At 41.9% G+C, this 12,046-nt stretch overlaps 1 protein-coding gene across 5 annotated transcripts in view; it reads left to right on the top strand.

The window, feature by feature from the left end:
- Positions 1 to 12,046, top strand: part of Majin (membrane anchored junction protein) — a 40,792-nt gene that overhangs the window by 17,467 nt on the left and 11,279 nt on the right. For all 5 annotated transcript variants that reach the window (XR_002025715.2, XR_782527.3, XR_002025714.2 and 2 more), the window contains exons 3-7: positions 724 to 769; positions 8,134 to 8,209; positions 8,676 to 8,801; positions 10,114 to 10,145; positions 10,462 to 10,553. Coding sequence is in view for 1 of the 5 variants with exons in the window: in XM_010636024.2 (XP_010634326.1) it covers positions 724 to 769; positions 8,134 to 8,209; positions 8,676 to 8,801; positions 10,114 to 10,145; positions 10,462 to 10,553 (372 nt within the window). In the remaining 4 variants the exon portion in view is untranslated. The remainder of the gene's footprint in view (positions 1 to 723; positions 770 to 8,133; positions 8,210 to 8,675; positions 8,802 to 10,113; positions 10,146 to 10,461; positions 10,554 to 12,046) is intronic.

Here is a 12,046-nt window from a genome sequence, read left to right on the forward strand (position 1 = left end):
CCTCGCAAGCACAAGGTCCCAAGTTTGATCCCCAGTACCAGAATAAAAATAAAAATAAAAGTGTAAAGACAACATCGCAGAAGTACTACAAAAAAGTTTTGCCCTTGAAGACTCCTTGAAAGGATCTTTAGGATTCCCAAAGATCCCACACCACACCTTGAGTGTGAGCAGCCCTATTTCACAGTGGAAACTTCAGATATTTGGGGGTTAATGTAGAAGACTTTCTTTTGTTTTTCTTTCTTTCTTGTTTTGAGACAGGGTCTTACTATATAGTTCAGACTGGCCTTAGGCTGGCCTTGAGCTCTCAGGGATTCTCCTGCCTCAGCCTCCTGGGTGCTGGGATTACAGGCATGTGCCACCATGGCCTGGCTAATGTATGAGACATTTTCATACAACTTTGTATTACTGAGTCTCAGGCCACACCACTGAGGTAATCTCATTTCTTCCCCATGAGCACTGGGTCATCATACATGATTATTATGTATGACGTGTTTCTAGCTTTCCTTTTTTTTTTCTTTTTTTAGAGTAGGAAGAATTTATTGAGAGAAAAGGGCCAGGGATTTAGCTCAGTGGCACTGCACCTGCCTGGCAAATACAAGGTCCTGAGTTCGATTCCCAGTATGGGGGGGTAGGTATTCAGACAAAAATAGCTTCTAAGAGAGACAGAAGGGTTGTTCCTCTAGCTTTCCTCCTTACCTTGTCTTTTCTCTGTTTGCCTTCTAGAGGAGAAGAGATAGCAAATAAGGAAGTCATCATCCAGGAACTGGAGGTAGGGAAAGGAGACTTCTGGGAAATTTACTCTTTATGCCTTATGCTTTGCATGTATCCACACCCAGACTTTAATTAGTTCCTACAAACAGAGTCACAACTTCCTTTGGATAACTTGGCTTCTTCCCACCAGGTTTCCTCTGCAAAGAAACTTTTTCCAGGGAAATGTAAAGCCCACATCCTTTCTTGATTCTAGTTGAAGTGTCAGCACCTTTGGAGCTGAGAGTTATTTTGCTTCCATCAGATTCCAGACTGCAGCCACTTTCGTGACAACAGGCACAGAGGAGGCTTCCGGAAGCCTGGGAAGCCTTATAACCCAGCCACTGCCTGGTACTTGACGTTCAGGAAGCTCAACTGTAAATACACAGGCAAGGCTGCTATGTCTTCATTTTAATTGGAAACACTTGCAGCTGCTTTATTTCCGCTTCACTTTCGTTCCTTTTCTACCCAGCTACTTTGGCTTTTGGTTACCCAACAGAAAGAAGACTGAGAGGGCAGACAGCTTTCTATAGGCTGGCCCTGGAGCCCAGTCCTGGTGTTATCAGGTAGCAAGTTTCTAAAAAGTGGCTTGCCACCTAAATGTTACTGAGTTTTATTTGGCTTGCCCCTCCTTCTGGAGTTGGATTCCAGGTTCTTCTTGCCTCCAACAAAGAATTGAACAAAATGAGCAAAAAGCAGTGACAAAGTTTATTCAAGAATGTAAAACTGAAGAGTGAAGAGCGAAGTGTGGTGGTGCACACCTGTAATCCCAGCACTTGGGGGGCTGAAACAGGAGATCACTGTGAGTTTAAGGCCAGCCTTGGCTACATAGTGAGTTCAAAGCCCAGTCTGAACTATACAGTGAAACCAGGGCCCAACCTGAACTACATAGTAAGACCTCGTTTTAAAAAGAAAAAAATGGGGCCAAGGATTTAGTTCAGTGATTTGGCTCCTGCCTTGCAAGCGCAAGGACCCAAGTTTGATCCCTGGTACCAAAATAAAAATTATTCAGAGTGGAAAAGAAACTGGCTCTGCAGAACAAGCTTGGACTGAGTAAATAGAAGAGGGTGAGAGTGAAAATAAAAGCACATGCTGCGTCTGGGAAACACAGTGTGGACTAGCATAGAAAGTTATGATAGATAAGACTTCATGGCCTCAATGTATCCTTTTATGCTGTCTAAATCTCGAGGGATCCCAGGAGAACTTCTACATAGGAGTCCTGAGAGTGTGCTGAGATGCCACACCTCAGGCTGACTTCAGGTCTAGGCTGTCCTATTGAAAAATTTGCTCCAATTTTCAAGAGAACTCTGCATGCAGGACTTTGGGAACTGTTCTGTGCACGTGTCCTGAGTATTATAATTAACAGGTCACGCTTACTTCCCAGCCAGTTTTTGCCACGCCCTAATCTCCTATCTCACTGGTTCAGCCACACTAATGAGCTGTATCACTCTTGGCAAACCATCTGTCAGTCTGGGTCTCAGCTGTCTCATTTTACAAATGAAAGGTTTAAATTAGTTTATGTTCTTCTAGTTTCATGACACAATGATGTATGACTAGTGATTTACTAACACATATGCTTCCATATTTCAAAGAATTAGAATACAACGTGCAGGGTATGGTGGCTCATGTCTGTAATCCCAGCTACTTTGGAGGCTGAGGCAGAAGGTTTTCAGGTTTGAAGGTAACCTGGGATACATAGCAAAACCCTGAAAAAAAATGTGTGCATTGCTTACCACACAATAAATGGTAGCTAGAAGGAATTTACTTACATTTATGCATTATCAAAGTTTGAAAAGTTCTTTTTATGTGTTCTCCTACTCTTAGTTTTGGGGCAAATGTTATTATTCCTTCTGGGGTAGATGTTATTCCTTTAGAAAACATTAATTAATCTAAGTGTGGTGGCACATGCCTGTAATCCCAGCTCTTGGGAGGGAGGTGGAGACAGGAGGATCATAGTGAGTTCAAGGCCAGCCTGAACTATATAGTGAAACCTTGACTCAAAACAAAAACATTAATTGAAGAGAGTGTAGCCTAATTACTAAAGAACGTGAGCTCTAAAACCCTAGTGTTTAGGTTGAGGTCTTAGCTCTGCCATTCCTTGTTTGAGGGTCAAAGAGTACTGGAGATGGAACCCAAGTCTTGGGCCCACTGGGCAAGTGCTCTACCACCACTGAACTATACTGTATAAAAAATAAATTGATTAGACTAATAAGCATAGATTAATTATGGACAGATCAATATATTTTTTTTTGAGACAGGGTCTCACTATGTAATTGAGACTGACTTTGAACTCACTATGTAGCCCAGGTTGGTGAACTCACAGAGATCCTCCTGCCTCAGCCTCCCAGAGTGCTGGGATTACAGGCATGCACCACCATGCCCAGCTGTTTTGTATTTTTGAGACAGGGTCTCACTAGAAGTTCAGGCTGGCCTCAGACTCATGGTGATCCTCATGCCTCAGCCTCCTGAGTGCTGGGATTATAGGCCTGTGCCACCATACCCAGCATCAATTGAGATTTAAAGAGAAAAAAAGATTTGAAGAGATTAGAAAAGAAGGCTTGATTTGAGGTAAAACAAAATAACTATATGTCAGTAAATACCAGTATTCACTGGATATCCATATGTTTTCAGTATGATAGACCCTATAGGAGAATGTCAAGGTCAATCAGATATATATCCTACTTCAACTTGATCTCTGTAAGGAAAATAAAACTTGTGGAATGTAGTAAAGGTCTCAGACTAAATACTGTGAAGTGTGAGACAGAGTTAATTACAATTTCAAGAATGAGGCATATCTTTCACCATGCAAACAGATGCCAGGCACTGTGGCACACGCCTGTAATCTCAGCACTCCAGAGGCTGAGGAAGGAGGATCGTTGCAAATTCAAGCCCAGCCTGGGCTACGTAGTGAGTTCCAAAGCAGTCTGAACTACATAGTGAGACCCTGTCTCAAAAACAAACAAACACAGAAACACTAAATCTGCTGGAAGGTAGAATAGGTAGGACTCTCAAAAACATTGGTGTAATGAAAGAATGTTCCACATCACTGGTCATTCGAGAGATGCAGATGAAAACAACACTGAGATTCCGCCTCACCCCACAAAGAATGGCTGCTATCAAGAAATCAAACAATAACAAATGTTGGTGGGGTTGTGGGGAGAAAGGAACCCTTCTCCATTGTTGGTGGGAGTGCAGTCTGGTGCAACCACTATGGAAATCAATATGGAGATACCTCAAAGAGCTGGGACTAGAGGTTCCATTTGACCCAGCTATCCCTCTGCTGGCTATCTTTCCAAAAGAATTAAAAGAATCCTATCACAGTGATATATGCGTACCTATGTTTATAGCGGCACAGTTTGTAATAGCTAAAACTTGGAAACAGCCCATTTGCCCATCAGTGGAAAACTGGATAAAGAAGATGTAGTTTTTCTATAAAATGGAATACTACTCAGCCATAAAGAATGAGACATTAGATTCATTCATAGGAAAATGGATACATATTGAGGATATACTCCTAAGTGAAATAAATAAGTCACACATGTGTAAATATCGAATAGCTTCTCTGATGTGAAAAACTATAATAGTACATAAGATCCTAATGAGATAATGGACAATGTGAAATAGGAAGAAAAGGGCTAAAGGTGTAGGGAAAGTGGGAAGGTTAGGGGAAAGGTAATAAGGGAAAAGAAAAAAATATGAGAAAATGAAATAAAGTGTTTGTAAATGGAGAGGGGAGGAGGGCGCGAAGGGAGGGCAGGGATAGGGGAAAAAAGGAGAACCAAGACCTGTCATGTAAAGGTACAAGATTCCAATGATGAATGTAACTGTACTGTATACCTAAAATGTATCAATAAACTAAAAAAAAATTGGTGTAAACAAAAACTTTATGAACAAAACTTCAATTGTACAGGAACTATCACAAAGAATCAACAATTGGGGTCTCATCTTAATAAAAAAGCTTTTTCAGGGCCGGGGATATAGCTCAGTGTTTCCGCCAGCTGCCTTGCAAGTGCAAGGTCCTAGGTTCAATCCCTGGTACCAAAAACGAAAGAAAAAAGCTTTTTCAGGCCAGGGATTTGATTTAGTAGCACCACACCTGTCTCGCAAATGCAAGGTCTGGAGTGCAATCCCTGGTAACCCCCCCAAAAAAATAGCTTTTTCACTGCAAAAGAAATCACCAACAGAGTGAAGAGGCAACCCATCAGCTATTCATCAGACAAAGAATTATAGAATATATAAAGAACTCAGAAAAATCAGAGCCCCATCTTAAAGATCCAATCCAAAAATGGGCATCTGAAATGAATAGACACTTCTTAGATGAAGTAGAAATGGCAAATAAATATATGAAAAAATGTTCAACATCATTGGTTTTTCAGGAGATGCAAATTAAAACAATGCTGACATTCTATATCACTCCAAAAACAATGGCTGTTATATCTGGGGACTTAGCTCAGTGGCACCATGCCTGCCTCACAAATGCGAGGTCCTGAGTTCATCTCTGGTACCCAAAAAAAAAAAAAAAAAAAAAAAAAAATGGCTATTGTTGTAGTCATCAGGATTGGGCAAGGGAATACCTTAAATATGGGACACATAACTTATATTGTTTTTTTTTTTTTTTTTGTTGGTCTGGGGATCAAACTCGGGACCCTGAGCTTATGAAGCAGGCACCGGAACCACTGAGCTAAATCCCCAGCCATATAAGATTATTTTATGATAATTACCCAAAGAGTTAAATGCAAAGGAGTGCAGGAGATTAACCACACACTAGAAGCCCAAAACATTCAACTGAGGGCCTAGATCCCAGCAGTTTCCCACACAAGTCCAGCTAAAGGCTTGGAGTCCAAGGCAATGTCTTTCTCAAGTCCATGCAGTGGCCTAGAGCACACGGCAATGTCTCATGCTTGTCTGTCTGTATTGAGGATGTCTACCTGAAAGGCCCAATGCCATGGGCTAGAAAATCTATTTTGGTGAAATGAAGGATCTGTGCCACCAAGCTGAGAGATCCACATTGGAACCAGGAAGTGACACTCATGATAAAGATCAGAGCTCCCCCGATGAAAGCAGCAGCCATTCCCAGTGACAGTGAGATCCCCAGCTCCTCCTCCTATGAGAACACCCTAGTTCACATCAAGAAAACCATCCACAGCAAGCTTCTCCTAGAAAAATCAACAGGCCAAGATCTGCCTCCCCAGTCCCTTTTTATGGCTATTGGTAACCATCTTCAGGTGCATCCTCCCTGCTCAGACCACAGTGATTCAGTCCAGTTGGGGAGTACAAGTTGTCCATTAATCAACCCACTACAGCTGTTATCAAGAAACTGACCAATAACAAATGCTGGTGGAGCTGTGGGAAAAAAGGAATCCTCCACTTTTGGTGGGAGTATAGACTGATGCAAACTTTGTGAAAATCAGTGTAGAGATTCCTCAAAAAACTAAAAGTAGAGTTTCTATTTGACCCACTATATGTCTTCTTGGTATCTTCCTGAAAGAATTAAAAGCATCGTACCACAGTGATATATCCACACCCATATTTATAACAGCACGGTGTGTGATAGCTAGACCTTGGAAACAGCCCAAATGCCCATCAACTGATGAGAGGATGAAGATGTGCTTTTTTAAGTATACAATGGAGTGCTACTCTGCCATAAAGAAGGGTGTGCTTCAGACATTTCTAGGTAATTACACCTTGAGACCATACTCTTAAGTGAGATAAATTAGACACTCATGTTTGTTTTGTTGGGGTTTTGGGGAGGGGCGGGTGTTTTGATACCAGGGGATGAACTCAGGACTTTGTGTTTGCAAGGCAGGTGAGGTGGCACTGAGCTAAATCCCTGGCCTGGTGTTTTGTTTTGTTTTTTAATTTGAAAAAAAAAATTTCCCCTCAGGAAGAACAGGAATGTAGGGAGTTCACAGCTCATTAATTTGTAGTTGGTCCTGATCTTTCCTGGCACAGCTGTCAAAAACAGCATTTAAACCAGGCGTGGTGGCTCACGCCTGTAATCCCAGCATTTGGGAGGCTGGGGCAAGAGGATCACTGTGAGTTTGAGACCAGCCTGGGCTACATAGTGAGTTCCAGGTCAGTCTCAACTACATAGTGAGTCCCTGTCTCAAAAAAACAAAAAACAAAACAAAACAAAAAAACCCAAAAACAATAACAGCATTTAAGCAGAACCAAGAGGTTGCACATTTTTAAATACCTCATTGTTGCCGGGTATGGTAGCTCACTCCTGTAATCCCAGCACTTGGGAGGCTGAGGCAGGAGGATCACTGTGAGTTCGAGACCAGCCTGGGCTACATAGTGAGTTCCAGGTCAGTCTCAACTACATAGTGAGACCCTGTCTCAAAAAACAAACAAACAAGCAAACAAATAAATAAATACCTCATTGTTTCTCTGGTGTGAGAAACTAAAAGAAGATATAAGGACTAAAATGTATAATAGATATTGGGAAATAGGAAATGGGAGGAATATGTTCAAATGGGAAGAGGAACAAAGGGGAAGGGAGGGAGAAAGGAAGGAAGAGACAAGAAAAAAGTGAAAACAGAAAAAATGGAAACAGTTTTTGTGCATAAGTAGGGGAAGGGGGTTGAGGGTAAGGGGAAATAGGGAAAAAAAGAGGTGGGATGTATCATGTACAGGTGCAAATTCCCTACAATGTGTGTTGTCATTATATATGTTTAAAATGTACCAATAAATATTTTGTCTTTTAAAATTCTAAATAAATATATTTTGGGGGGTGGGGTACCAGGATCAAACTCGGAACCTTGAGCTTGTGAGGCAGATGGCGGAACCACTGAGCTAAATCCCCAGCCCAATCAATATTTATTTTATTATTAAAATTTTTTATTCAGTTAATATTTTAAAAATTTAGGGGAGCCAGGAAAACTGCTGGATGAGATGCCATTGGACTATACTTATAGGATAGGTAAGATTTAGAAAGGTGCTGATGGGTAAAGAGTGCATTTCAGGCAAAGGAAACAGCAAAATTACAACAGTTGATAAGCAGAAAGCACATTCAAGGAACAACAAATAACTTGGTTTTCTTAGAATGTAGGGTATGTGAGACAGGTGTGGCGATGCACACCTGTAATCTCAGCACTTGGGAGGCTGAGGCAGGAGAATCTCTGTGAGTTTGAGGCTAGCCTGAGCTGCATAGTTAAGAGCCTGTCCCTCCCCCTGCCTTCCAAAAAGAATGTAGGAAAAAAGAAAAGAAAGGGGTGGGGATTTAGCTCAGCAGTTCAGTGGCCTGCTTTGCAAGCGCAAGGACCTGAGTTCAATCCCCGGTACCGAAAAAAGAATGTAGGATATGTGAAAAATATAATGATATAAAATGGAAAGATTGGCTGATTTGAGACATTATTAAAATCATTTCAAATATATCTTTTTCAGGATTCTATCCGTGCAGTCTTGGGAAACTTGGACAACCTGCAGCCGTTTGTTACTGAACACTTCATTGTATTTCCCTGTATCCTTTCTTTCCTAGTTATTGAGCTACAGCTCACACTGTACATTCAAATGGAAAGAGCAAAACTGCAGACAGTAGCAAGGCATGGTGACTATGCCTGTAATCCTAGCTACTCAAGAGGCTGAGGCAGGACGATCACAAGTTTGAATCCTGCCTAGGAATTTAGTGAGATACTGTCTCAAAATAAAATAAGAACTAGGGGTGTAGCTCAGTGGTAGAGCCCTTACCAAAGAGACCTGAAGTCCTGGGTTGAATTCTGTGGCTGGAAAAAAAAGGAGACTGGGGATTTAGCTCAGTGGCACCTCACCTGCCTCACAAGTGAAACTTCCTAAGTTTGATTCCCCAGTACAAAAAGAAAAAGACAGTTTGGAGAGTAGGTTAGGAGAAGGAGCAGAGCCTTACTCCTAAAACAGTTCTCAGGGTGGGGTATTGGCATTCTTCCTCAATCCTTAGCACCATTCCCCAGATAAAAGCAAATGGGAGAGAGTTTCCCACTTGAAATTCAAACATGAGGAAGTCGTCTTGATCCCTTACCCATTTGTTTTTACTCTATATGTGGAGATGAAATGGCTTCATGAAAACTTGTCACTTGGTAAGTAGCGATGGGAGCGAGGCCGGTGGAGGACAGAATGGGTTACCGGGATGCCAGTGAAATAGTCTTCCAGATTAATCGGGCTTCAGCCACACCACATGGAGGTCAAGAGCACACGGTTCCAGCCTGATTCAAATCCCAAGGCTCTGCCACATAGTAGCTGCATGACCTTAGATAAATTACAGCACTCATCATCTTTCTGTGCCTCCTTTGTGAAACACGGTGTGACCAAAAAATACACTGAATATTTAAATTTTAAAATATTATGGTAAAAGATATGTTGCCGGGCTGGGGATTTAGCTCAGTGGTTCTGGCACCTATCTCACAAATGCAAGGACCCGAGTTCAATCCCCAGTACCAAAAAAAGAAAAGATACTTTGCCATTAATCTCCCTCAAAATACTCTCCTTAACTCTCAACATATATATTCCACTATTCTTATCACTTTCTGAAGCAGTTGTGAAATTCTATTTTATATCTTTTTTTTTTTATTGAGAGAAGAGCACACTATGTAGTTCAGGATGGCCTTGAACTCACTATGTGGTCCAAGCTGGCCTCGAAATCACGGAGATCTTCCTGCCTCAGTCTCATAGAGTGCTGGGATTACAGGCATGTGACACACCTGTCTAAAAGATAACTCTTACAAGTCCTTCATTTTAGAGTACTCAGTCTCTTTCACTGTAGTGGTTTCTTAATGATATCTCTCAGTTTTTAATCTCTGACAACCTGGCTGCTTTTAACTCATTGAGGGACAAGTAGGCACCTGCCAGTGTGACTTTAAAAAGAGTACAAAATGCCAGGGATTTAGCTCAGTGATTCCACCGCCTGCCTCAAGTGCAAGGACCTGAGTTCGAGTCCCAGTACCAAAAAAAAGTGCAAAAAGAGTACAAAGGGTTTGCATCAAAATATCTAATTCATTCTTTTTTCTTTTTTTCTTTTTTTGGTACTGGGGATTGAACTCAGGCCCTTGTGCTTGCAAGGCAGGTGGCAGAACCACTGAGCCAAATCCCTGGCCCCTCTAATTCATTCTTGAATTATATTGATGCCTGAAATCCCACTGTTTTTCTTCGTATTAAGGCTCACCCCCTTTTTAAATGGCGTGTTATTAAAGTACGGTGTGAGGCAAACATGTTTCAGCTTGTAGATGACAAGGAGGGAATGAGAGTTTGAAGACACTTCGTCTAGGGAAAGTGGCACCAGGCAGAAGGGAGAAGGCACAATGAGGTGGGAGTATCTAGAGCCAATTCTGGGAAATAGAAGTTCAACTGAAACAGAATCTTGAGCCATTATAACACTCAAATTTCCTCTTGTAGGGAGACCAATAAATGACAGTCCTCTTGGGGTGGTAAGTTTGCCTTTTCTGAACAAAATGAAAATTGTCTTTATTACTTCCTGTTGTCCCCAAAGTGCTGCCCTTGTGTCTCACTCTGATCTTGCCCCTCAGTTGCCCAGATCCATCCAAATCATAAACAGGAGCCCATGTGTTTCCCCTTGGCTAATTTCAGAGACCAAAAGGACAAAACTTCTGTCCTTGATGCAAAGCTGATGTTAAAAGTTGCCAGTGGCAGGGTAAAGATGGGGCGTTCTCTTTGTTGTGCTCGCTTGAACTGTGAGCCAGTCTGGAAAAGGAGGGGTCACAAGAGTCTGATTTTACCCTGAAGGTTGTAGCTGAGAAGAAAGCAGCAGAAGCTGTGATGAAGAAACGAAAACTCAACGAAGAGCATCGCTCCCCTGATGGGGCAGGGCAGCCCAGGTCAGTGGTGTAGGGAGGGGCTGAGTCCTGCATCCTAGTCACATTTTGCCATCTGTTGGGCTGGCTGACTCTACGCTTGAACAGGTCACTTGCCTTTTCTGGGCATTATCAGTAGTGTCTGACTATTCTGGCAAATGGACTGGCAAGTGGATGTTTGGGTTGCAGTTTGAATATAGTTCCTTTCTCAGCAAAGTGAGATTTGTTCATTGAGATGAGTTGAAAGCTGAGAGGAAGTATAATCAGATGTGTAGAAGTGAATTCAACTCAATAAATCCTTACTATGCTAGTATTATAGCAGACACAAAACATAGTCTTTAAATGTTAGACAAAAACAGAAGGAAAATCTTGAAAGGATAAGAACAAATAAAATATTCTATTTTACCCAGTAAGCAGAAAGCTTTTGGAACCTTAAGAGCGGTCCAGGGTAAAGTATAAATGATTGCAAAACTGTATTGATTATTAGGTGAAGTAGCAATTGTTGAGAGTGTTGAGCACATCGATTTAGTAAGAGGAATGTTGTACACATTGATTATTAAGGGGAATGTTGAACACACTGATTTTGTTTGTTTGTTTTTGAGACAGGGTCTTTTGCCATGTGGTTTAGGCTGGCCTTGAACTCACTAAGTAGCCCAGGCTTGTCTCTAATTTATGGCAATCCTCTTGCCTAAGCCTCCTGAGTGCTGGAATTTCAGGTGTGCACCACACCTCACTGAACACAGTGGTTATTACAATGTTGAACACATCTATTATTGGAGAGAATGTTGAATACCTCAGCTTTTGGGGGAATGTTGATCACATCCCCAACATGTTGAGGTTACTATTGTAGAGGCTACTTAGGCTCTTTTTCAGTTTTTTCAAGACGGGGTCTCACTATGTAGTCCAGGCTGGCCTTGAACTCACAGTGATCCTCCTGCCTCAGCCGCCCAAGTGCTAGGATTACAGGTGTGTGCCATGAAGTCCAGCTACTCATACTTTTTTGATTCTTTGTCAAGGACAAAATGAATTAGTAAGAACATTCAGTTCATAGCATCCCAGAGAGGCCTGCTGGGTAATCTGAGATGAGTTTTGCTACCCAGCTCAAGGTGCTTCCAGGCCAGGTTCACAGAGGACAGCTTCTCTTTTCCTGGGACCTTGTGGGCCCCTAGATGCTCCAGGGCAGTGAGACTGGAGCCTGTGCCTTCCAGACGTGCATGTCGGTTAAGAGTTAGGTGCTCCTTTCCCCACTGGGTGCAATGTGTGGTAGTTGGAAGTATGAAGCTTTGGTCTGTTCCATTCACCTGAATCTTCCACAAAGATGAAGTCTCAGATCTTCCCTTTCTGAGTTTTGTACACAATCTGGTATTTTAGAATTGGATACCAACTATCAATCATATTTTCCATTTCTCAGATCCCATATCCTTAAGTGTCTCAAATTAGAATAATTTCTCTTTTTTTCTTCCTTCCTTCCTTCCTTCCTTCCTTCCTTCCTTCCTTCCTTCCTTCCTTCCTTCCTT

This window comes from Fukomys damarensis, unplaced genomic scaffold, assembly GCF_012274545.1.
Source record: "Fukomys damarensis isolate Sample0158 unplaced genomic scaffold, DMR_v1.0_HiC HiC_scaffold_27, whole genome shotgun sequence".
In the NCBI taxonomy this organism is placed as follows: Eukaryota; Metazoa; Chordata; class Mammalia; order Rodentia; family Bathyergidae; genus Fukomys; species Fukomys damarensis.